Below are 26,867 nucleotides of genomic sequence, written 5' to 3'. Positions count from 1 at the left end.
TGAGGACGTTTTATTTGATCTGTTAATTAACACTTAACATGAGAAACAGGGCAGAGAGCACTCAGCAGAACACTGTCTTCATTTTGCTTTAATTTTTTTTTCTTTAAGTTCACCGTGTCTCACTATACCAGCTGGCTTGGATACACTATCATAATCTTGCTCTGTAGGTAAAACACGTTTTAAGCTTTCAGAAGACCAACTAGGTTTAGTGGTGTCCTTATATCTTTACCTGCAGCTCCTACCATCAGGTCAGACTCTGCTAGACAGGTCTTAGTAGACAAACCATTGTAACTGAATGCTGCTTGAGTGCAGGCTCATTGGTAGAAGTGTCCTATGCCATCTAAAGTACTTCCTCCTCTTAGGAAAGTCTTCAAAGTCAACCCTTCTATCAATGCTTATGAAAAAAAATATGTCTGCAGAACGCTAAGTCTGATTATATCCTGGCTTAAATATTAAAACTGCATCCCCTTAGCAGATGGGGTCCAGTAGGCACTCTGCACTTCAGTTTTCTGAGACAAGACTTGTTAATGATATCTGAAGGCCTTGCTGCAGAGATGGACCAGAAAATACTATCAAGCTTTGAAGTTGAAGAAACTAAGCTAGTGCAAGAGGCCATGAAAGTGTTCTCCAGGTCAGGAAGGGATTCCTTGCCTCTCCTCTGAAGGTTGCAGCTTCTGTGGAAGGGCATGAGATAGGCCATATTAATATGCTGTAGGTCTGTGGATTTTTTTTTTTTCCTCTTCTAATTCTCAGAATTGACTGGTTGCCGAATTGTCAAGATAATATTGGAAAAATCTTTATGAATATTGGGTAACTTCATTTGAAACCTAGCTTGATGTGATCCTCAAACATCAGAGTCCTGCACTGCCCTACAGTTTCTCTTCTAGGACATGTGTGCATCAATTATTATGTATTGCTATCAGCTTGGATATTTTAATTGGCCATCTCATAACTTTTTAGAAGTAGACTTTACTTCAGAAAGTTAATAAGATCTTGAGGTAAAATAGTCTTCAAAATAAGATGGTGATCTGTGTTGATGGATTCATCATTGCACCCACTGGATGAATCCAGTAATGGAGATGTAAAGACTTTAGAAATGCTGTCCAGCTTGCTAAAGGAGTAACTGAATTTTCTCTTTTTTGTAGCTGAAGTGTTAAGGGTGCTTTGCCCATTCGTGTCACTCCTAAAGGGTAGCTTCTTAGGCTCAAATTGTGTGCTTTTCTGCCTCACGTACCAGTGCAGATAAACACAAATAAGCAAGTCTACTTATCTGTTTGTGGGATTTCTTTTGTTTTCTTTGGGGTTTCAGTTTTGTTTTGTTCTGGTTTTTTTTTTGTTTTTTTTTTTTCCCCCAGTCTTTCTGGTTTTTTTACCTTGTTGTGGAATGGGAATAAGTATCTCCTAGCTAAAGTTTCACTAGTGGTGTCAATTTGCCTCTGGATTATCAAGAAAAGTGGTGTGATCAATTTTCTTTTCCATGTTGTTCCTGTCCTGGTAGTGTGGTTCCACAAGAGCTTAAGATGGAGCTGATGTGGCCCTGTCTTCCTGGTGCTTCTTGTTCCCCTTCCTCCTTAGGCCTGTGCTGATGCTTGGGAAACTACATGTGCTCAGGGTGCTGGAGATTACCCTGGCAGAAGAGTTGCTAGATTTTGTCTGGCTTGGCTCCCTGTACTGGATATCTGTCGTGCTGCCCCAGTGTTGCAAGTGGGTGCAGGCGTGTCAGTGTTGGGTCAGCTTCAGCAGCAATGGTGCCACATGTGGACTCTTCCAGTTGTTTTAGGTATGGAAAAAAATCCCATTTCATAAACTTTGAGAGAAGAATGAGTTGGGATTCAGAGCCTGGTCTCAATTAGCTGTGTGTATGCTTTCCTTCTGTGGAAAAAAACCTCAGCTGGCCCAGAAGACTGGTTGTTTGATCGTGAGTGTCATTGACAGTGCTATAATCTGGTTGCTCTTTTGTGAGTAAACCTTGCCTCTCGCTGCTGTTCTCCTCGTCTGGAGGCAGGTCTCAGGTTTCTAGATTGTAGTCTCCGGACTGTAGAAACAGCCCTTTCCCCTCAGTTTTGAAGTTTGGTATTAAAGCATATTCCACTTCTTGTACTCCTGCAAACGTTTGAGAAGCTCCGTGATCCTGAACCGTAAGTTGTTTCATGTCTCTCTCCTGCCTTTTATCAAGCCGGCTGAAAAATGACCTGGCTGCATCATTTATAAGTGCAAGAAGAACTCCTGCCAGCTTCCTTTGCCAGAAGTTTCGCTTTCTGGGTGTGTTCCTGTTCTTGTTTGGTTGGTTCAATTAACGCTCAACATCAGCATTTTGTTTTCTTTTTGTTTGACTGTGAGTGCTGTGGCACTCAGCAGCAGTGCCCTGTAGCTGCCTGAGTGTCCGGGTGGTGGCAGGATGTCCTGGGTGAGCTGGAAACGCTTACTGGGAGGTTTGAAGAGCTGATGAAATAAGTCAAAAAAGACTGGTGAGGTTAAACTGATCGCCTTCTGAGGAAAGAGCAATGGCTGGCAAGGAATGTTGAAAGAACTCTTTCTGTGTGAAGGGCAGTGTTTAAATGTGTCCAGGAGGCTGCAGCAGGAATAGCCCTTCTCCTTCCTTCCCCCTCCCAGAAATGCTTTTCTTCAAAAACATGGCTTCATGTTAGGTTTCGTGGATGAGGAACATTAACCATTTTATTTTGACAAGACAGGAAATGTTTTACTCTTTTGCTTGATGTGGTTGACTGTAGCTTCTATACCAAATGAAAAAGAAAAATTAGTAAATCTAAGAGGATTTTAGGAAAAACTTTTTTTTCATCCCTTCGGTTCCACCTGTGGTTTACTGCAGCAGCTTTTAGCTGGCTTGTCTCAATTTTCACTGGGGCTACAGGGAGGGTTCAGCTTTGTCATGGCAATTAATGAAGATGAGATGGGCCGACTGTCTTGAATGAACTCTGGAAAATCTTGTTTGTGTGTTTGAGATGAGTCAGGAAGGGAAGTGCCAGGTTGAAATAACTGTGCCAATTCTGAGTGAAATGGAACAAAGGCAGGAAGGTCCTGTTCTGCTGCACCTGCACGCCTGGCTGGGCTGAGGGCTTCGGGCCCAGGGAAAGGAGGAAGCATGTTAGCAGAGTTCAGGTTACAAGACCTGATTTAACGCTGTGAAGGTATTTGTTTTTCTGAAAGGTTTTGACTGACTCCTCAGGGGAGGACTGGTGCATTATTTTTTTTTCTCCCTTAAATAAAAAGTATCTGTGAGTCCATGTGATAATGAACTCCACTCTTCCATGTGATGTTATTGCTGTGTTTAAAAATAATAATAATAAATGGGAGCAAGCTTACTATAACATGAACAGGATTTATGACAGGGTCATGTCACCATATGAAAATTACAAGTATTCTGAAGAACCTTGTGTATGAACTTCTGAAACTTACCTTAGCTGTGTGTGGCGCTGCACTCATAGATCATGGGCTACGTTTTCTGTCCTAAATAGCTTCAAGTAGGGAGTTGTAAACATTGCATCCTGTGTAGGCTGTGATTAGAAAAACAGTTCTGTCTCGAAGTTGGCAAACTTATTTCTGATATGTCTCACAAAGCTATGTTCAGCACTTAAAAAACAAACAAACACACCCCCACCCCCCGCCCCCAAACACAACAAAAAACCCTACCAAAACATCTAAGGGGCTTATATACTGTGCTAACAAGCACAAGATAAATTTACCTATCATGAGTATACATGTATGTTGTTTTTAAAAGGAATCTTTATTGTGTATTGACTTTAAGAGATTGTATTTCACCTTGCAATAGAATTGTTTTACTATTAGCTCTGAATTTGGGTTTTTTTTTAAATACAGAATATTACCATAGGGAAGAAAGGGAAGGAGATACAAAAAAAAAAAAAAAAGAGTAAGGGGAAGTTATTTTGTTTAGTGTCTCACTCAATACTATTTATTGACCTCCATGCTTATAGCTTAGATTTTTTTAAAAAAAAGTTTTATATACAATGCTTTTCAAAGTTAATGAAATGTTTCCATATGCTTGACTGAGGTCAGCTTTATTCAAAATCATTGTTTCCTATTGCTGATAGCTTCAAGGTCTTTCAAAAGTTCATGCCTGGAATTCCTACTTATTATGTAAATCTAATATGAACAGAAAGATGCACATGCATGTGTTTCATTATTTTCTTGGTGCACTTCTGAAAAGCCGATGTGAGGTGGCTCAGGGTATGGGTATAAGTTAAAGACAAACATCACAATTTTGTCTGATTCTCTTCTGTCTCTGCTATGCATTGACCTCAGTATCCCATTTTAAATGTGAATATACTTTTTCCCTCACTGCATGTGCATGTTTGTTTCTTGAGTTTTTCTGAGCTGAGTCTTGCATATTATCCTGTTTCAGTGGAGTAGGTTGATTGCTTTGATTTGGGTTTTTTTTTTTTAATAACAAGATTTCTGTTGTGCGTTCCAAATCTAGTATGCATTTAAGTGCTAATAAGAAATTATTGAGACGTGTGCATAGATTCAGTCTCTTTAATTGCCTCCTCCAAAGCACTTTTTCATGTTTCTAAGAGATATTAAAAATAAGAGTAGATAGTGCTGTACTAATGTTTTGATTGACACCAGACGCATATATGTGGCAAGAGTAAGCTGTGTTTTTTTGGAGATGCGAGTTTTACCTGGAAGAGGAGTGAATCCCCTTCTTCTAGCACTACCTGATGGATCAGACACTCATTTTGTGCGGTTCAGAGTTGCACCATGCTTCATACCTGCAAAGCCGGACCTCTGGGTGGTCTTGATATGTGATGCAGAACAAGCTGATCTGAAAGTTTCTGCATTGAGGTTTACCAAGATATTTCAAAAAGTTGGACTCTTCTAGTTTAGTTTGATTGTTACTTCAGCAAAAGAAGAAGGCTTATTTGAAGTGGTTTGCTAGAAGCTCCTAAGTCCTAAAGGAATAGTTATGGACAGCAAGCAGTTAAAACATGAAAATAGCTGGACATCCAGGACACCACTGCTCATCTCTCTTCCCTTTCCTTTCCCGGTATCGTGAACCAAAGTTGTTGCCGATCAGATCCCTTTATGAGATGGTCTTCTAAACCCTTCAGACTCCCTCTGTCTGTGCTATTTTGATTACCTTGCAAAATATTGCAGCTGTTACAAATGCTCATGTGTATGGCACATGCTTGAAAACGTTCGGAGTTATGAATATAAAAATTGGCTGCAAGAAACTTAAGTTCAGAACAGGAGATAGTGAGGAAGTGTGGTGTGCCTTTTCTACCAGCACATGTGTGCACTTTGCTTCCATGGGTGGACTGTACCAAGGAATTTGTCTTGCGGTAATTCAAGGAGGGGAAAATTCAGGACTAAGACATTTGTTTAATCAAGTGAGGTGTATGCATAGGCAGATCAATGTGTGGAAGTTACCTCGTGACTCAGAAGGAGTATAGAGGCCTTCAGTGTTGTTTGATTGAGGAAGACTGTGTTGTTTGGGGGACTTCTTAAGACTAAGCTGTAAAAGCAGTTAATATATGTGATGATGTAAGTTTAGTTACAGTGTATAATTAGTAAAAATACTACTCCAGTGGCTAGCTAAATGGCTAAAGGATGCTGAGTAAGTAAAGTAGTGGAGCACGCACTTTGTATCTGCTTGGTGGGGTTAGTTCTTCTGCACTTTCTCAAAGATAACGTGTCTGGGCATTGGATCATCTTGCTTTTGCAAAGCTGCCTTAGGTAAACAAGGAAAATGATAGCTTTGAGTCTTGGGGAAGCAATGGGTCAGGTTAACTTTCGTGTGATTTTAGTGCCATTGACTTTCTGTAATAACTCAAATGTGTCAGAAACAAACCTAGTTAGGAGTAATTAGTGTTATTTGAGCTCTCTTCAGTCACAATATAAATTGAATGCTAGAATTACTTTATTGAGATTTCTGAAAAAGGTGGTGGATTTTGTTTTGTATGGGGTTTTTTCCTTGATTTTTTTAAAAAATACTTGACTAATGTGTGAAATACCTAAATGGCTGCTCTAATACACTGTTTCAGCTCTAAACTCTTAATGCTGCACCTTTTTTTGTTTAAAATTGCTTGTTATTTTAAGAAACATCTAACTTTGAGTTGATTTCTAGACATTTTATTTAGTACTGACATAAAATGAACATACAGAGAGTCATGTTTATGATGTACTAGTAAGGTAGTGTTTCCCACTACATTATATATATATATATATATAAAGATATATTATCAAGGTGTCTAGAGAAATATCAGAATCCCTAATTAAAATCTTGTATAGGAAATGCAGGTTGTTAGCTGGAATTGTTTTTAGATAGCAGTGAACTTCAAGGAGAGTGTTGTTTTCTACAGCCTGATTGTTTTCAGCACCCTGGAAAATTTCTCATAGTTCAGAGATTGTTCTTCTGAAATGGCATTTTTAAATAGCCACGTAGTAGCTGATGCATAATGAATAAATGTATTGTAATGGACCAGAAAGATCTTAAAACTACGTAGTCTGATTTTCTAGGCAGTGTGGATACTGCATGCTTCTATGGAATTTAGCTTTAGCATTGTTTGCAAATATTCTGAGATACCACGGAGGCCTTTAAACTAGTGTTGCTGGGGGAGGGAGAGCACAGTCCAGCCCACTGCTGTCAGCATGGCGCCAGTGCCAGCACCGAGTATCCAGAAGCCAAGGAAGGATCGCAGATAAGTGCGAGTGAACTTAAACTGCGGTCCAAAAGAACTCCTCTTGCTCCAGACAGCAAGTCGGCTTTGTTGGGGGCCCAGCTGAAGTGTCTCTATACCAATGCACGCAGCATGGAGAATAAACAGGAAGAGCTGGAGATGCGTGCACACAAGCAGGGCTATGACCTTGTTGGCATCATGGAGATGTGGTGGGACGACTTGTACGACTGGAGCGTAGGCATGGAGGGGTATAGGCTTTTTAGGAAGGACAGGAAGGGGAGATGAGAACAGGGTGTTGCTCTCTACATCAGCAAACAGCTGGAGTGCGTGGAGCTCCACCTGGGGATGGAGGAGGAGCTGACAGAGAGCTTATGGGTCAAGATTAGAGGAAGGGGAGGGACGGGGTACAGTACGGTGGGGGTCTGTTACACGCCGCCTAGCCAGGAGGACAGAGCAGATGAGACACTCTGTAGCCAGATAGGAGCAGCCTCACGGTCAAAGGCTCTGGCACTCATGGGGGACTTCAACCACCCTGACGTCTGTTGGAGAGATAACACAGCGGGGCACACACAATCCAGGAGGTTCCTGGAATGCGTGAACGACAACTTCCTCCTGCAGGCGATAGAGGAGCCGACAAGGAGGGGTGCCATGCTTGACTTTGTGCTCACCAACAGGGATGTGGTAGGGGGTGTGAAACTGAAGGACAGCCTTGGATGCAGTGACCACGACACAGTGGAGTTCAAGATCCATGATGCAGCAAGGAAACTACACAGCAAGCTCTCTGCCCTACACTTCAGGAGGGCAGACTTCGGCCTCTTCAGGGACCTGATGGGCCAAGTGCCACGGGAGGCGGCCCTGGAGGGAAGAGGGGCCCAGGAAAATTGGTCCATATTCAAGGAGCACCTCCTCCAAGCTCAGCAGAGGTGCATCCCAATGAAGAACAAGTCAGGCAAAAAGGTCAGGAGGAGGCCTGCGTGGATGAGCAAGGAGCTCCTGGACCAACTGAAAGTGAAGAAGGAAGCCTATAGAGGGTGGAAATGGAGACAGGTAGCCTGGGAGGACTACAAAGAGGCTGTGCGAGTGGCGAGGGATCGGGTGAGGAAGGCTAAAGCCCTGATGGAATTGAATCTGGCCAAGGATGTCAAAAACAACAAGAAAGGCTTCTATAGGTATGTAGGGGACAAAAGAAAGTCCAAGGAAAATGTAGGCCCCCTCCGGAAGGAAACCAGTGTCCTGGTTACCCAGGACATGGAGAAGGCTGAGATACTCAATGACTTTTTTTGCCTCAGTCTTCACCGATAAGGGCTCTTGTCTCACCACCCAAGCTGTAGAAGGCGCAAGCCCTTCCCAGAAGGGACTGGGAAGATGAAGAACCGCCCACTGTACTCGAAGAGCAGGTTCAGGAACATCTGGGGAACTTGAAGGTGCACAAGTCCATGGGACCTGATGAGATCCATCCGCGGGTCCTGAGGGAACTGGCGGATGAAGTTGCCAAGCCACTGGCCGTCGTATTTGAGAAGTCGTGGCAGTCTGGTGAGGTCCCCGATGACAGGAAGAGAGGGAACATAACCCCCATTTTTAAAAAGGGGAATAAGGAGGACGCGGGCAACTACAGGCCGGTCAGCCTCACCTCTGTGCCTGGCAAGGTCACGGAGCAGATTCTCCTGGAAACCATGCTGAGGCACATGGAGAGCAAGGAGGTGGTTGGTGACAGCCAACATGGCTTCACCAAGGGCAGATCGTGCCTGACCAATTTAGTGGCCTTCTATGATGGGGTGACGGCATCGGTGGACAAGGGACGAGCAACCGACATCATCTACCTGGACTTGTGCAAAGCTTTTGACACTGTCCCGCATGACATCCTTCTCTCTACTAGAGAGGCATGCGTTTGATGGACGGACCACTTGGTGGATAAGGAGTTGGCTGGATGGCCAGTGGTCAACGGCTCGATGTCCAAGTGGAGACCAGTCATGAGTGGCGTCCCTCAGGGGTCCGTGTTGGGCCCGGCCCTGTTCAACATCTTTGTTGGCGACATGCACAGTGGGATAGACTGTACCCTCAGCAAGTTCGCCGATGACACCAAGCTGTGTGGTGCTGTCGACACGCTGGAAGGGAGGGATGCCATCCAGAGGGACCTTGACAGGCTGGAGAGGTAGGTCCGTGCCAACCTCATGAAGTTCAACCAGGCCAAGTGCAAGGTCCTGCACCTGGGTCATGGCAATCCCAGGCACAAATACAGGCGGGGCGGGGAATGGATTGAAAGCAGCCCTGAGGAGAAGGACTTGGGAGTGCTGGTGGATGAGAAGCTTAACATGAGCAGGCAATGCGCCCTTGCGGCCCAGAAGGCCAACCGCATCCTGGGCTGCATCAAGAGGAGCGTGGCCAGCAGGTTGAGGGAGGTGATTCTCCCCCTCTACTCTGCCCTGGTGAGACCCCACCTGGAGTACTGTGTCCAGTTCTGGAGCCCCCAACATAAGAAGGACATGGACCAGTTGGAGAAGGTCCAGAGGAGGGCCACAAAGATGATCAGAGGGCTGGAGCACCTCTCCTATGAGGACAGGCTGAGAGAGTTGCGGCTGTTCAGCCTGGAGAAGAGCAGGCTCCGGGGAGACCTGATAGCGGTCTTCCAGTACCTCAAGGGGGCCTACAAGAAAGATGGGGAAAGGCTGTTTAGTAGGGTCTGTTGCGATAGGATGAGGGGCAATGGTTTTAAAATAGTGGGGGGTAGATTTAGATTGGATATTAGAAAAAAAGTTTTACAATGAGGGTTGTAGAACACTGGAACAGGTTGCCCAGAGAGGTGGTGGAGGCCCCATCTCTGGAAACGTTCAAGGCCAGGCTGGATGAGGCTCTGAGCAACCTAATCTAGTTGGGGATGTCCCTGCTCCTTGCAGGGGGGTTGGATTAGATGACCTTTGAAGGTCACTTCCAACCCTAACCATTCCTTGATTCTATGACCGTTCTCCTGGCCATAGTGAATAATTTATAATGCTGGAGGTGATGTAAGCAGAGTTGTGCTACATTTGGGAAGAACATTCTGGTTGTGGTATACTCCTTGTTTTTTCCGGTTGTGTTGCAGCTGTTTGCTAGTTTTCCCAGTTCTACTAGTGCTTATGTCCTGAAATAACTCTGCTCGGCACAGTGGGACTATTTGTAAGCCTGAGTGTTTACAGGAGGGGACTGAGTTCGGTTTATAATAACTGCACACTGAAGTTGAACGTACTGCCTTAAATTGCATTTTGTATAAGAAAATAATTACTTGCGTAAGGAATTACGAGTGAGATCAGCATAGACCGTTCAGTTGTGTGTTTGGAAAAACAGTGAAACCTCCCACTGCCTTCTGACTCTGCTTTCAGCTTGAGGTCAAAGATCTAGGAACCACTGTTCTGTAAAGAAACAGGCTCAGTTCGTGCTCTGTACAAAGATAACGAGATACTCACTTTTTGATGGAAGCAGTCAATAATGGGAAAATACTAATGTATCTTTTGAGTTTGGTTGGTGCTTTATGTTTAGCAGGAACTGAGTGAGCTGGGAGTAAGCATGCCTTCCTGTTACAAATCTAAAAACTAGTCTGAGAAGACACTGTTTCTACCTATAGTATTTGGCTGCCTTAAAATCTGTAGCTTAAAAGATCAGAGGCTAAAGTTTACCTGTTAAACGTTTGCACATATCTGCCACTAATGTTAGAAAGCATTTTAATGACTGATACACGTAACATCCCTTTGACATCTTCTCTTATTTTGGTTTCTCTTTGGAACATTTCCAATCCCCATCTGTATCTTGCCTATTATATACTTGGAAGTTAAAGAGTACAGCAGCACTGCAGATTTCGGTGACTAACAATGTGGGATGATGTGTTGGCATGCATTAAAAATAACATCCTTTTAGTTCTTCAGACTTTTTGAGATTTAAAACATATTTATGAGATATCATGGAGTTTTCTTTTAAAGACTAGGTTGTTATTTTTAAATAAAGATGCAGATTGAATGAGAACTTCTGTGACTTACAAAAAGATGCAAACAGGTTTAGTTAAGAAAAAGTTAAGAAAGTAAAGAAAAAACCAGTGAAACCTTGTTTTCAAATATGCCAAAGTACAATTTTTTTTGTAGTGTGTACTTTTAAAAGACTAAATTTGGTCATGATTAGACAAGTTTATTTACAGCATAGTGGTGTAGTGTATAGTTTGGCATAGTTTCATATTTCAAAAAGCCTGTCATGCTTTGTTGATTACTGCCTAGGTGTGTCTAGTTTTGCTTTTGGAGCTGGTAAGAAAAGAGTCTGCAGAAAGATTTTGAGATGTGCATCGAACTCTGCCCAAATACAGCGTCTTCTGCTTAGGCTACCATTGAAAGTTATTTGTTATATTGTCAAAGTAAATAAATGACTTCCCTCTACACCTTTGTATGCTTTTAGTCTATTCTCTTACAACTATCCAAAATCCAAGTAGTGAAATTCCCAACTATTTTATCTGCCTTCCAGCATACTTCTGTGGATGGATACACTGAACCACACGTCCAGCCTATCAAGTCAAGTAGCAGACAAAACATCCCCCGATGTAGAAACTCCATTACATCTACCAATGAAGAGCATCCTCACATTGGAAATTATCGCTTACTGAAAACAATAGGAAAAGGAAATTTTGCCAAAGTGAAACTGGCAAGGCATGTGCTTACTGGAAGAGAGGTAAGCCTTTTTTTTTTTTTTTTTTTTTTTTTTAAAAAAAAAAGCTAACAGTGTGTTTTATGTTCTTTTTGGCTGTCTTTATAATAAGTATTTCTACTATTCTTTTACCTTTCTCTTCTGAATAGAAAAAACACTTTTTTTTGTCATCATAAAGGAAGATGCAAAGAGGCTGTTTCAGGATATAGGAAAAGTTTTGAGGTCCCCAAGTTTTCTCCCTCTAACCACTTGCCCTTTTTTAAAAATATAACTTCTTGGTGAAGAGATCAAAAAGTCTGTTGCACATAGAGGGTTATTTTGGGGCTGGGAGGGGGTCTGTTCGTCCTCAAGCATTTCCAAAACTGAAGAGAAATCTATTGATAGATACATTTCATTGACATTGATAATCTGTTGACAGATAGATAGATCCTTGATATTGAAATCTTGTGATAGATAGATCTTGTGTTTGGAGGGCCTGATTTTGCAGTGGGCAGGATAACATTGTTCTGTCAAAACAATGACAGAAGTATAAAACTGATTCCTTAGTGGAACCATTTCGTGGCAAAGTTTTGAGCTCCTGCTGGTAGATCCTAATTGGTAAGGAAATTTTGCTTGATGAAATACATAAAAGCAGACATGTATGCTTTTGCTTACAGAGGTGTGATATATTTTTGTTCAAATATTTTTCTGAGTTTAATAATCCATGGTTGTTTATTTTTTCCCAAGGTTGCTGTGAAAATAATAGATAAAACCCAGCTAAATCCTACTAGTCTGCAAAAGGTAAGAAGGTACCATAACATCTGAAAGTATATAAACGGTTGAACTGTGATCTTTTATTTACTTGACAAAAATATTTGGTCCCTTTATCTTGCTAAACAAACATTTTTGTGTATGTATGACCTTGGGAGACAGTGGTATCCTACTGTCTTTGCTGGAATATGCATGTGCAATTTGTCTGAGGGCAATTGCTCTACGTGGTTCCTATCTAAGCATTGCTTCTCTGCTCTGCCTTTCTTCTCCAGCTTTCCTCTTTGCTGACAATAAAATTTCTATCTAATTAGATACACAGGTAGTTTGTGGGTACTAAATCAAGATGTAATGCTGTAAAGGATAGCATTTTTCTTGGATTTTTCTGTAATGTAGTAATCGTTTTTGTGGACTTATGAGAGTGCCAATTTTTACGGGTATAATAGTTGTTTGGGGTTTTTTTTACCTTTCTTAAATATTCTTTCAGCTTTAATTTGTTAAACTTTTTATTTGTTAAACTCAAGGGACCTTTGGCAATTACATTCTGTGTATAGAATTGACAAAATAACTGAACGTAATCAGGACATTCTTGTTTGTGCCTGTAGATAGAAATTCAGAAGTCCTTCATAAACATTGTGATAAGTGTTTTAACAAAACCCTGGAGTTTTGTGTTTGGTTTGGGGTTTTTTTGCTACTTGACTATCCATATGTTTGGTTTTGGCTAAAGCACGGAATTGTTATATTGTTCTACTGGAGGCTGCTCATTAGAAAAATTTGGGATATTTTTTGTTTACAAATACTAGACTGCTGCTGTCTGTAGCTGTAGAATGAGAGAAGGAGGCTAGAGCTTATTGCTGTTCTTTCTTCTTCGGCTGCCATTACGTTTGTTTTATTGGGTAACTTTGGTTATGGGGAGTTATAAACAACTTTGCTTTAATTTCTTTTTTTTTTTTGATTTCTTTTAATTCTTTTATTTATTTGCTTTAATTTCTCTTCTGTACTATTTTTGTTTGGGTTCTTCAGGACTGTTTTTTTGTTTGTTTGTTTGTTTTGGTGTTTTTTGTTTTGTTTTTTTTTTTTTTAATTTCAACCTTCTGTGCAGAGTCCATGCAAAAGCTTTGCTATCCCTAAGTCCTATATCTTATATTAAGCAAATCTCTGCTAGTGTTAGTGCTAGTGAAGAGGGACCCACAGAGCATACTGGGGAAATCTTGTGCTGCTCACGTAGCTTGTTTCCTACCTAACTTGGTATTTGCACTTGGAGAGCTAGGTGAGTTTGTCTCATTATTGAGCAATGAGAGGGTAAAAAATGTTAAATCTTTCTGGAAAACTGAGCATGAAAAACTTAGTTGTGGGATAATTGCTTTAGTGGTAAATAAGTTGTATTTCACACAAAAGTATTCAATAATAATTCAATAAATCATTCCAAGTATCAATGAAACTTTCATAGCTTACTAAAAATGCTGTCACACTACACAAATAGCACACAAAATACTCGTGTAATAGGATGTTGCTGCTGTTACTTGTTTTTTGAGTGGGAAGCTGATAACAAGAGAAACACTTTAAGGTACAGTTAGAAGCAGCTTATAGCAGAACTAAAGACAGAAGTTAAAATTAGTGATTTAACACAATTCCACTCTTCTTCAATAACTTCTAGAAATACTTATCCCATGCATCCTCTGCTTAGACTGGAAAATGTGATAATTTGTTGGTATACATTTTTCCTTTGTAACATCTTGATTGTAATTTTGAGGAAAAAATAATCTTTGTTTTGAAGCTCTAGATGTCTCCAGCTTCCTACAATTTTAGGAAAATTTAGAGTGAAACTGAATATTGATTCTCTAAAAGCTTTTAAGTAAGCTTAAGCACAGTTTTTGCACAGTCACTCAAGGAACTGTAGGTTTTTGAAGCAAATAAGGGTAGGAAGATGGTTCATCAGCATGCTTGGAATTACTGCTCTGTTAGTATTTTGATAGGTCATTTGTGTATTCTAAATAAAACAATCAACATTTCTTTTCCTGTTCTATGAAATCAGTCATCTTTATTTTTATTTCTGCACTGAACTATGACATAAAATTTGTGATACTTTAAATACTACCTAGGATCACTGTAATGTGCATTTTTTGTCTTTTAGGCCTTCAATCACTTGATTATTGTTAATCAAACAAGACAAATATGTAGTGATCACAGGGTTATTCACAAACCATCCCCTTTCTGTTCACTGTCATATAAAGGATACCAAGTGCAAGTAGGTTTTGCCATAGTACTTGCTACTGACCTAATTAAGTAAAATGAGTTGGGGTATCATAGCTTCTCATACAGCATTCTGTTTTGTAAACAGAAATATTTGGGCATATACTTCTGTTGCGGACAGTGTCATACAAGCTGGATCTGTAGTTAGCCATGAGTATGAAAACAGAGAAAGTGTTTAGTTTGTTCTTAGCCACTCTCCAATGTTATTTATGCCGTGTAGTATGGATGGGGTACTTTGCAGACGTTGTTTTAACTTAGACCATCAAATGTTAGAAGATGACACAAGTAAGCTGATCTTGTGAATTTTTAATTTTGCATCCTTATGCATGCAATGTGATAGTCTTAAGTTATATTACACTTCCTACTTCAGAACCTCTGCCTCTTTAAATAGATAAACAATGTTGAATTAAGGGCTCAGCCTTTTATTTTGTTAACAATTTGTTCAGTATGTAGTTCTCATCTTACTTAGTGAGCACCTGTTTAGAAGACAGAGCTGTCTTCTTTGTGAACTTGCTGTCTTGATAGTAACATACTGTACTGACTTAGCTTTTTCCACTGTCAGGATAGTAATTTGCTTCCAAATGTAAGTATTTGGATTTCGTCATAACTAGAGTTTATATCAAAATAGCAGTTCTATTTTCTGCATATCTGCTACATTGAAAGTGTCGTCTTGTAGTGGCTTCACTAAGGATGTTTCTGAAATAGCATTCTGTTGCTCTTCTGGAAACTGCTAGTGGGGCAAAAGGTGGGTTTTTTTCTTAATAGATTTGATCAGCAAGTGGCATTTTGGATATTCCCATTTTTAGGGGTCAGCGGGCTTTTTAGGGGTCAGCTGTCTTCTTTTTAATCTTTAAATATGTGTAAAGCTTCAGACCTAAGTTCTTTATGTTGTTGAGAAGAGCAGAACAGAAGTAAAGTAGTAGTGGAAGATTTGGAACAATTTCAGTTGATTGAAAACTATGCTTTTTTGCAGCATCCCATCTCAGTAATGATGTAGAAACTAGAGAAGCATTCAAGCACATCTTTCAAAGCAAGGGCGAGCCTTGGTTAACTGAAGATTTTTAGTTTGGTTGTAGTGACTTAAAATAGTAAATCTTAAATGTAGATGTCAGCCTGACAGCAAGTAGAAGTGTTAGCGATGGTGTGGCAGAGGATCTTTGTACTTTCTGCAGTCTGTGCCCTGAAAAATGAAAATGGAAAAGCAGAAGTCAAATTTTCAAGCCTTGTGCTTCTTCCATAGGTACAAGTTTTTCAAATTGAGTATGGTGCTGGCTGTCTTCTACTATAAGTGAAGCTATTCAGGCTACAGCCTGTATGAAACAAGGAGATTCTTGTTCGTAAGCTTTTTTGAATGTTAGCACTTTGTTAAGAATGAAGACCGGTCTTATAAATATGTGGTGGGGTAGGGGGAGAGAAGTCGAGGGGCACTTACACCTTATGAGAGAGCAGCAAACTGCTGGTCAAGAAAATAGATGTGTCTGTGAATTCTGAAGGCACTATTTTTTATCAGTAAAGGTAGATCATTACATAATCCTACAGCTCACCTTGTCTTGAAAGGAGAACTAATTTCACTGTCTGTCTAGACTTTTATAAAATTAACAAATTTGGCTTTATGGGAAATAACTATGGTCTGTTGCTTTAATACATTTCTTCCTTTGCATATAGTGGTATCCTGGGTGTTACTGAGTGGTGTACTGGCTATTGTTTGAAGATATCTCTATTTCTAAATACATAGTTATTGACATAACTAGTGTTAATGACCAGCATGCTTCTGCAAGGGGAAAGTCAGGGTGGGGGGAAGATTCTTCCCAAAGTAGTGCTCCGTGGAATGCAGAGTTGCAATGTAATGCACTCTAATACTTGGCTACTGTTAACGCTTCGATTCAACTGTTATCAAGTGTTAAATGTGCATTTATACTGGACCAAATAAAATCCTGAATATACACCAGGATTCCAGAGAACAGTTTGTTTGCCTAATTTCCATCCTGCTCCCGCTCTGCCATTTTGAACATCTGTATTGAAAAAAGGTGCCCTGCTCTTTCTCTCCACTTCACATTTGAGACACCCTTACACATTCCTTTGGGCTGTGTGGGCCAGGAATCACAAGGTGTAATGTGGCTGCGTTTGTGGTCTCTACACAGTGCTGTTCTATTATTTCCATTCTTTTGGTCTTTTAAACATTTTTTCTCTTCTTGGGTTGGAAGCTATCTGTCACTCCAAGCAGCTTTAGTAAAGCTGCTTGACTTGGTTACGTAGCAGTATTATGGAATACATAAGTTACATCTGCCTGTTTTGCAAGATGCCTATACCTGAGTTACTTTAGGAAAAGATCTGAAAATGTTGGTTTCCAGGTAAACAACTGCTGGAAACTTGTCAGAAGCCGATTACAACTGCAAAACACTAACTTTGAGGAATGTGGATCTCCCCATGAAGAAGACAACCTTGTGTGCTGTAGTTTCAGTAGTGGGCAGGCAGTTGGGAGGGAGTTTTGTAGGGACTACAATCACTTAGGGATTTTTAATGTTTTTCTGAGCAAGCCATTTAGTCAGCAAGTATCTGCAGGTAGATTCCAAGATTTCAATGATTCTTTCAATTCTTACTCTGCAGATTTCTCTCTTTCTCTGTTTTCATATGTTAGTAAGAAGGCTGACACCATCCCTTCTGTAAAATAAAATAGCCAACTTCCAGTCAGCTTTACATGATTTGTGTGGATGAGCATCACTGAAGCTGCTTCAGTCATGTCCAGTTCTTGCTCTAAGCATGCGCATTTCAACCAATATTAAAAGTGCCTTTGATTAAAAATCCCCAAACAAACAAGAAGGGCATCTCAGAGCCACTAACCAGTAAGAAAATACCGAGATTCATCTTGTGACTTTAAGTTCGTTTAGAATTTGCCTTAGAATAGCTGCTTGCTTTCAAAAGATTGAAACTAACTACTTCCTCTTGACACACTCGTGGTGACTACCAGGACTGTGTACCTGCTTGTAGATGAGAACATATGCTTCAGTTTTCTGAAAAATATCTATTCAACAGGATATATAATACAAGATGTTGTAAAAAACTTTATTGGCATTTGTATGGAATAGACCTAAGCCCATACTTTGTGTCTTCGTGGTATCTTCAGAACCGGATCAAGTAAATGTTTATTTCATGTAACAAGGTATCTGCATCAGGTTAGAGGTCAGTAATGTTCTGTCTCTAGGAAAATAGACTTTTATGTTTCCTAATAGGCTCTTTCCTTTATAGAAGAAAAAATGACATGTGGAACAAAATTTTATGTTACTGTGAAATCAATTTGAATCTTAAACCAATTAGTAAACTTCTAAATCCTGTGAGAATATTGAATAGAATAATGCAAATTTTTTTAACAATTACTCTGTGCTTCACATTACATGTAAAATTGTGTTTCTTAATGATATTTTTTTCTATAAAGAAAATAATTTAAAATCTAGAAGTCTAGTGTTTTGATCCTGCTTATGAAGACATAGGTTCATTGCTGTAACTTTTATATCAGCATTAATACTGTTAAGTTATGAAATATCTTTCCAATCTTCTGGCAGGAATTGCAATTTTCCACATAGCTGCTTAGAAGTTCTTCTGGAGCTGTACCATCTATTGGTTTAGCTTTGTTAGCTTCTGACTAACTGATACTGATTTAGCTCAGAAACTTTCTTGTGCAACAAATTCAAATACTTAGAAAAACAAACAAAAACAAAAGAAAAAGCAAAAATAACAGCCTGGTTTGATTTTTTTTTCATGGGAATAACTGACTTTAGCAAATATTCTTGTTTCCTTATGAAATTAATTCTAGTGAATAGTATTTCATACCCATGTGTTACATTTTGAACACAAGCAAACTGCATCACACTGTATATGATTTCTCAGAGAAATGCTTTTATAGTCTTTGCTTCCTTCTGAAATTGTTTGAATGGCAATTTTAAGGCAAGTGGATAGTAACTAGCTTGAAATACTTAAGTAACGTAAATATAGAACTGCAATAATATTACTTGATCAAAAGCTGAATTTCAATAAGACGTTGCTTTGTAATCTTAAATTGCAGAATAAATACAGAATTTTAGAAATGTTATGACTAAATTGCACAAATGGAGTAAAAAAAAAATCAGTGTTGTTTAAGCAAAATAATTTTAATTTCTCTTATCTTGTAGCCTCAGCCATCATAAAATAAAAAGTAAAGTGCTACTCTTTCAGGAGGTGTTTGGTCTCTGGCTTGCATAATTGTACCCTTTTGCAAAGGTAGTATCTGAACAAATGGGACAAATTTTGAAAATGGAGGGAGAAATGTCCTCTGAGACATCAGACAAGTGTAACAGCAACAATGCACTTCTGCATTGAGCCAAGATCCTTTATAAGGAGGACGGTAGCGCTAAGATGCTTCCAAAATGTCTAAGCATTACGTTGAAGCCAGTGAGCTTTTCTTCCTTCACTTTAGCATCCTGATTCAGCCCAATACGGGACTCAAGTAAATAGATTTGACAAGGGGGGGGATGCTGTTCACTTGAAGTAAAACAGTGCAAGCTTATTAGTCTTGACAGCCTGAAGCAGACTGACAGAACTATGTAGTCATTTTGGATTCCTTTCGTTTGCCTTCTTCCCTTTGAGCCCCTAGGTTAGTCTTGCTTTGCCTCTTACTTAATCAATAAACCCATGAACGCTAGACATTTTAGAGTAGAGATCTCTTGTTTCTGGTTTAAAAAAAAAAAAAAGTAAATGCACCATTGTCTTAAGTATATACACTTAGGTCTATAAGTTTGTCCAGTTGTTTTTAATCATGTGACCCAGGATTGTAAAGCAGACTTTCATCAATCATAAACCTTCAGACCTTGCTGCAGGGAGAGCAGACATCACTTTTCTCACAGCTACCAAATTTTACACTGGGTCGCAAACAGCAAACTCACTCGCTTCCCCTCTGTGGAGCCGCAGGACTGGGGGATGTCAGGATTCCTCATGTCTAATTCCACTTTAACATCTGTGTGTTCCACTTTCTGTGGTACTACCCCTTGTATTTGCACCCACAGTTATGTTTGTATTCAGGGTAGTTAGATGAGCTTGCCAGCACCAAAGAAACCGGAGCAAAGTGATGATAAAAACTTGTGTGAATAATCTGCTGGTTTTGGTCAATGTGAAACTCCAGAAAGGGCTGTAAAACTTATCTGTGTCTGTTTGTAAAAAGCTTAAAAATTAGTCTGGTTTTGATATGTAGTCGGTAGTGGTTATTTTTATACAATATATAAGGCGTATAGTATGTTTTCTGGAATTTACTGTACTCTATTTATCTATATTTTATGCTAATGCTATTTTCTGTGGCTTATGCTGCTGCTTTTTGCCATCTAAAATTGGATATCTTGCCTAACTTTTCCATAATAAACACACTCTAAGAAAATTGTCTTGCTTCCTTGACAGTTGTTTCGAGAAGTAAGAATAATGAAGATACTGAATCATCCCAATATCGGTAGGAGCCCTGCATTTCTGCAAACTTCTTTTTTTTTTTTTTTTTTTTTTTTTTTTTAATTATACTGTTTACATTTTACTGTCTTTAGCTTTATTTGAATGTACTTTACTGCTATGCTTTTGTTCATTAAACTTTTTTGAGATAATAGGAGAGAGAACATTCAGTAAATGCTTCATTGTCTCACCTCCTTTATTGACTCTACTTGAAATGAGAATTTTCCTCTGAGGAGACAAACTACTCGGTCCAAGAAAGCCTTAAGACAAAGTAGGAGATGCTGAGCGCTCCAGTCTGTTGAGGGTCCCAACTTGCCTCTTCCATTGAAATTGCTCTTGAGGCCAAAAAGCATGAGTTTCTTAGGTTAAAGTCTAGGAAGTCCATTAGTTCAGTCTAGGAAAGACTCCTGCTGACTGCTATTTCCAGAAAATTAGAATTACAAAGTATGTCATTTTCCCTTTCTGCTTTAGTTCTTTCACCTCCCCCACAGCTTCAGGGCCCTACTTTGTGATGACAATTCTTCTGGCTGAGGAGGGCTGGACAGTCTTGTTCCAGAGACAGTTTATGGTCCTGAATCGGCCAGAGGGCTTGTTGCACACAAGGTATGGATGAGGTGTACAAGTTATTACATGCTAGGCACTCCCTTCTCATCCCTTGAACTGTTTGTTGCCTTTCCAGCATTCTTAGCTTCTGCTGTTTTTTGTTTTCTCGGGGGTGGTGGTGGGGGTGTGTTTGTTTTAAATGAGTGGTTACTATTACAATCTGAGGAAAGTCTTTCAGAGACAATGTTTCTGATATCCACTCGGTTTTAGTGGGTTGGAGTCTCAAATTTCTGACCGGGAGCAGTTTAGTAGTGAAGCAGGGAAGGTTTGTATGATCTTAGAGATGTCTGTGTCAAATTAAACACTAATTTCAGCATGAACTTGTTTGTACAGTGTGCATAAACTTCGGAGAAAATTGTGAATTAATATGCTTTATTATCAACTGTGATTTAGAAATTAATTTTGCTTTTTTCCCCTCAAAAGAATGCTAACCTAAAGGATATAAGGTTTTCATATGGTTTAGTGTTATCACTGGCTGTAAATTACACTCACTTCATTAGTATAACTTTTTGTCTGTGCTGTGCTTTTGCTCCCTGCTGCAATCTCTCTCTCATTCATTTTTCTTTCAGTAAAATTATTTGAAGTTATTGAAACTGAAAAGACATTGTACTTGGTAATGGAATATGCCAGTGGGGGTAAGTGGATTCTCAATTCTGCTTTAAGAATAAACTGGAACATGGAAAGCCATGCAGGTTGCATGCCTAGGAACAATTCAAGGATTTTATGGTTAATGGATTATTCCAATCTGGCCTTTGCAACAGTCCTAGCGGACCTCCCAGGGCAGACTTTCTTGCTTGCATCACGTTCTGTAGAGTAACCTATTAGGTTTGGGCTTAAGGGTAGTTACTGTTTTGAGGTTTCTGCTGGAATATCAGGAGATAATCTGGTGCTGATTCTGGTAAAAACTTGACTCGGTATTTATCTGCTATACATAGGCAAGTACTGGTGCCTCATTTATCTTGAGGATGTGTGCCAAAGCACTTAGGGAGGCAGGTGCAGGGGGTGGGAATAAGGAACACGGGAAAAGGGACCAGCAGGATCATAAAGAGCAAGAAGGATAGTGGGTGCCTGCTTGAGAAGCTGCTTAGCATCTGAATAGAAAATGTTTGTGGGAAGAGATTCCAGCACAGGGCTAGTGACAGCTAGGAAAGGCTGCTTGTCAGACAGTGCAAAGGTAAGGATCTGAAAGGCAGCTTTATTAGAAAGAGAACAAGAAGGGAAAAACAGAAGTAATACAGATACTATTAAGTGAAGCCACTAGAGATGTGCAAAACAAATCTGGTACATAAGGAGTTGCCTGTTTCCCACTCTGTCTTATATGCAATATGAATGTTTTTCATTATTGGAGTAATTGTTTTTGTTTATTTCACAATGTTTTAAGTAAATTCATTTTTAAAATTGAAGAAGCCTTTGTATGAAGGGTCCAGTTTTTATATTTCTTTACTATTACATGTCTAAAAATGAAATTCAGTGCAAACAGTAAAAGGGAATTTTTCCTGACTACTTATATTTCCTTTCCCTTTAAGATGGGGGGTGTTGTTCTCAAACATTATTTAATTGTGCATGACAGTCAAAAATAAAACCTGGGCAATAAGACTAATGTTTTGTCCTTGTCGTGGCCAGGAGAAGTATTTGACTACCTAGTTGCACATGGAAGAATGAAAGAGAAAGAGGCTCGTGCAAAATTCAGGCAGGTATGAAATTAACATTCACTCTTTCTTTTGTTTCTATTTATGGTGTTTTCAGATAGACATGACTGTGAGCATACTTCTTTTACTTGAAAAAAAAAAATCCGTTGTTGTGATAATGTTTATTAAAGATAGAGTGGAAAAAATCCCTGAAGAGAAAACTATCTGCTTCCTACATACTATCTAAAAATAGTAAGACTGTTTTACATTCTTTTTTAGTGGATGTTCCTAAGAGCTACATTTTTTATTGTGACTCACTTGAGATTTTAATCCTTTTCTGAATATTTTAGAATTTAACAGATGTTCTGTCTAGAGATGTTGATATGATGGCATGTATCGCTGTGTCATGTCACACTATTTTGTATGAAGGGTATTCTGTAACAGGTTTTTATATTCTTATTGCAAACTTTCTCATCTTAATCTTTTTCTTAATCTATTTTTAGTTATTATTTTGTGAAAAGCTTTAATTAGATAAATAAACCAAGAAAAGATTTAATTAGATAAATAAACCAAATTTGGTATTTTTCAGAATTAATGTATATAATTAACATTTAAAGAAACTGCTTTTAACTTGCTGTTTCAGACTTGCGTTTTGTTCTACATTTGTGAAAGATGTATATGAAAATGTTGAATGAACTATTATGTGAGGGATGAATTGCAGAGGTATGCTGCAAATATTTCAGAAGATAAAATCTGAGATGGTATATCCAGCTGTTGGCTTGGGGGGTGGAATAATTTCCTTTTACAGTTATTGCTCTAACTGTAGCAATAGTTATATTACATAGTGATCTGCATTTAAAATAGATGTTTTACCTGTTACCTTGAGGAATATTTTTTTAAACTGTTTTAATAAGAAAATGAGCTGCTTTTAGAGACTTTTTAGTTTTAGTATTTGAGCTTTAATGAAACATAAATTAATATTTTCTAGAATGAAAGCTTTATTTATTAACTTATTATGTTCTACTGAATCATATCAGGAGTCAAAATTACTAAATTATATACAAAAACTTATACTGAGATTTGAAATAAAATATTGATCTGGTCACCTTGGTGTTTCAGATTGTATCTGCTGTGCAGTACTGTCATCAGAAATGCATAGTTCATCGTGATCTTAAGGTAGGCTGTTACTTATTTTTAATCTTGCTGTTGACAGTATAGACTTAATTTAATTCTATATACTTGTCCTTGTCACTGTCTCTGAATGCCTCAAACATGTGAATGAGGGAACTATCACTTGTATTTTATTTTCAGTTTTCTGAAGCACAATAATAATTTAGCTTGCCTGTTGGAACAAGGAAGAGACAAGAATGGAACATGTGTTAGTTTCATTCTAGTTTTGGCTTGAAGAAAAAGACATGCACTCCAAAGAATTATACCTGCTGGCGTGCAGATATCTACATACTGGAGCTGCAGAAGTTCAATGATACCAGTCAGCACTACTTAATAAAATATTTTCAGTTAAAATATATTGCAAGATATATAAAATGATCTTTTCTTAGTGATTCATAAGAAATATGTTAGGTTTTTAATCCATCTGAACTTCTGGTTTATACTGTGATTAATTCAGGCAGAAAAATAAATCGAAGGTAAACAGAAATTAGTCTAAATTCATTTTTTGATGCTTGCTAGTAATCTGTCTATATAAACATACCAAACCATGTTAAAGAGTTCAGCAATTACAGGTACAACCTAAGCCTTCAGTCTGAAGTTGTCTTCATGCCAAGTTTAGGTATCATAGGACTTAGGCACAAGATCTTCACCCGCTTACAAGTTGGCTTGTGCTCTGGCTGTTGATGGCTTTGTACGTTTACAAGGAAAACATTGATGTAGGTTACTAATCTATCTAAATACTCATGAAAAGCTGAAGGCTAAATAATTTCTAAGGGTTTTTTTTTTTTAACCAGTATCTTGTCTTAACTTTCTTATAATACACTGCAGCATGCTCTCAGCCTCTTTCTTTCAAATCTATTCCCTAATACCAGTCATCTGCCAGGTTCTGCATGTGCACATGGTGCTGGATAATACATCCTTTTCTGCTGAGTCCTCCCTGCCCTGGGACCATTCTCATCTGATGATGGAGGTGCATGGCCAGCACTCTGAAGTCAGAATGCAAGGAAGCAAAGGGCTGGATCTCGTTGAAATCTTGATTAAAAAAAAATTCCTCCCCATCTTTTGTGGTGGTTTGGAGCCCATGAATGTTTTGTCAAGCTCCCTGGAGCTTACTGCAGCCACTATTGTTGAGCTTTCCAGAAGGCTGCACCTAGGGACTTATTGGCTTTGCTGGACAAGCTGTGTTCACGAGTTGTCTTTGCCCTGTACTTGGCTGGGAGTAGGGAGCCACCCACCTTCTTGTGCTTATCTGGCACTGGCTTGCTCAGCCCAGCAATATTACTGAGTCTCACTGCACGAACCCCTGCAGTTATTTAGCATCCTTGCTCTTTGTCCCAGAGCCCATTACAGTCTCCATCACTCATTCATTTCCTAGTTCCTTAGCACACATACAGCTCACTGCATTGCTCATATGACCATCCAAAATTGCTTCGCAGTGTTTGCACAGGATCCCTTTTACCACCTGTCACAAGTACTCTGCTGCTGATTTCCTTCCTCTTTGCAAGACAGGCAGGCAAGCTCCAAAATAACTTGTTTGCTTTTCTCTTTCCATCTCCTCTTGGAAGGAGTTGTGCTAGACTAATTTGAAAAGTTTGGCGTTAGGTGTGATTGAGAGCCGGTCAGCCTAGTCAGTGAAAAATACATTCCCCAAAGAAAAAAAGGCTAAACGTTATGGCTCTGAGGCGATGTTCTCCCTTCTTCTTTTTCCAAACGTTATATGTCATCTCTGTCTCACTTAAAACTCTTCTCATGGAGCTGCAGAGAAGAAAGAAGCAACTTACTTAAACTGTCTCCTTTTAATTTTCTGTTGTTATGAACAGCTTGTGTAGAAAGGGCTATAACCAATTCAAACTTTGCTCATCCTGTGATGCACAAAACTTATCTTACCTTTTCAGTGACTTAATATTTTTTGCTCCAAACGTGTAACCAACAAGAGCATAGTCTTTCTATTTGGCATATTAAAAAGAGGGGTTTGGTGTTTTTGTTTGAAGTTAAGGAACCTAAAAGCATGCGGTGCTTGGGTAGCAGAGTACGGTTGAACTAGGAAGACTATTGTAATCACAGAGCAGCTGCACTGACAGTAATGTTTTCACAAAGAAAATGAAGTCTTTGTGCAGTAATGTAGAAGGCTGTCAAATCTGGAAAATATCTCTGTGTGTCTGTCTGCAGGCACATCAGCTGGAACCAACTGAGATTACAGGTCATGAATTTGGAAAATAAAGTATTTTCCAGGATAGTTAGTTTCTAAAAATGGCCTGTATTTTACTCCTGATAAAGGCTAAATTCTGTTGCACAGCTATTGGCTTGATATACTGCTAGTTAATTGTCTCCTGTTCTGTTTACTGAGTGCAAGTGAAATTATTAAAAACAAAACCAACAAACACAGACAAACAAAATCATGTTTATCCTTTTAATCAAAGCAGCTAAGAAATTGATTGTAGATTCTCTGCTCCTGAACTAAGACTTTTTTATTTTTTGGGCTCAATTCTGAGCACAGCATCCAAGGAGAGATGTCCGTGTTTGCTGTAAAACTGATGTTTGGCAATTATGTGAATCGTTGCTCTGGCCAATGCCTGTCCTCCTGTGGAAACAGAATGATTCTTGCACTGCTCAGTGCTGCTCCTGTGTTGCTGATACACAGACCAGGAGCCAGGACCCAGTTAGATAAGTAAACATTGCCCAGTTCTGCTGCGCTCTTTGCACAACATCCTTCCATTTTGAGAAATGCACTTTATTTTTTTTTAGTAATTTATTCATATTTCTCTAACCTCGCTCTTTTAATCTTCTGACCTCCCTGTAATACAAGATAAGATATTCTTTACTGACTCTCCACGTTACTGAATACTTGCATCTGTGCATATGTGATGCATTATATTCACAGGATGATTGCTGCACAGGCATTAATATTCTTAGATGTATAATACATGCATTTTTTCCATACATAATGCAATACTGGAATGTTCAACACCTTGGTGGTGTTTTTTGCTAAAACAAACGCTAGGGAGATAGTCTTTTGTTACAGAATGCTAACATATAGCACATAGCTTGCAGTTTTTCATCTTGTAAGCAGAACAGTCTTTTAAAGTCTTAAGTCCCTTCTAACATTAGCCCACCAAAATGGTAGATGATGTCTGGGATTAGATAATGTTCCTTGACATCAGAAGTTGGCATGAAATCTTCATAGTTGATTAACTAGCTGACTTTCAAGTCTGTTTAGGTGCTTTTAGCAGTTATGTTTTCCTGAGTAAACATAGTTGATTTTCAATCTTTGTAATGTATTCAGGGGGATTACTTTCTTATGTTCTGCAAGAAGGATACAAATAGTGAACCATTTTAGAAAAAGAAACACTTTTGCATTTATTGATAAATTATACACAATAATATATTTATCTTATTCTGATACATACATTGTCTTTTTCCTCTTTTATTTTTCTCTTAGGCAGAAAACCTTCTACTTGATGCAGACATGAACATTAAAATTGCAGACTTTGGTTTTAGTAACGAATTTACAGTTGGCAATAAACTGGACACGTTTTGCGGAAGCCCACCTTATGCTGCTCCTGAACTTTTCCAAGGAAAGAAATACGATGGTCCTGAAGTGGATGTGTGGAGCCTTGGGGTGATTTTGTACACACTAGTAAGCGGATCATTGCCATTTGATGGTCAGAATCTAAAGGTACAGTTAAAA

At 39.1% G+C, this 26,867-nt stretch overlaps 1 protein-coding gene across 6 annotated transcripts in view; it reads left to right on the top strand.

Moving 5' to 3' along the window:
* The window catches only part of MARK1 (microtubule affinity regulating kinase 1), a 64,007-nt gene that overhangs the window by 13,567 nt on the left and 23,573 nt on the right, over window positions 1-26,867 (top strand). For all 6 annotated transcript variants that reach the window (XM_086744453.1, XM_086744450.1, XM_086744449.1 and 3 more), the window contains exons 2-8: window positions 11,136-11,339; window positions 12,042-12,095; window positions 19,737-19,785; window positions 20,951-21,016; window positions 22,005-22,075; window positions 23,129-23,185; window positions 26,619-26,855. In XM_086744453.1, the coding sequence (XP_086600579.1) occupies window positions 11,136-11,339; window positions 12,042-12,095; window positions 19,737-19,785; window positions 20,951-21,016; window positions 22,005-22,075; window positions 23,129-23,185; window positions 26,619-26,855 (738 nt within the window). The remainder of the gene's footprint in view (window positions 1-11,135; window positions 11,340-12,041; window positions 12,096-19,736; window positions 19,786-20,950; window positions 21,017-22,004; window positions 22,076-23,128; window positions 23,186-26,618; window positions 26,856-26,867) is intronic.

This window comes from Chlamydotis macqueenii, chromosome 3, assembly GCF_036417535.1.
Source record: "Chlamydotis macqueenii isolate bChlMac1 chromosome 3, bChlMac1.mat, whole genome shotgun sequence".
NCBI classification, from domain to species: Eukaryota; Metazoa; Chordata; class Aves; order Otidiformes; family Otididae; genus Chlamydotis; species Chlamydotis macqueenii.
This window is presented reverse-complemented; position numbering and strand designations above follow the sequence as displayed.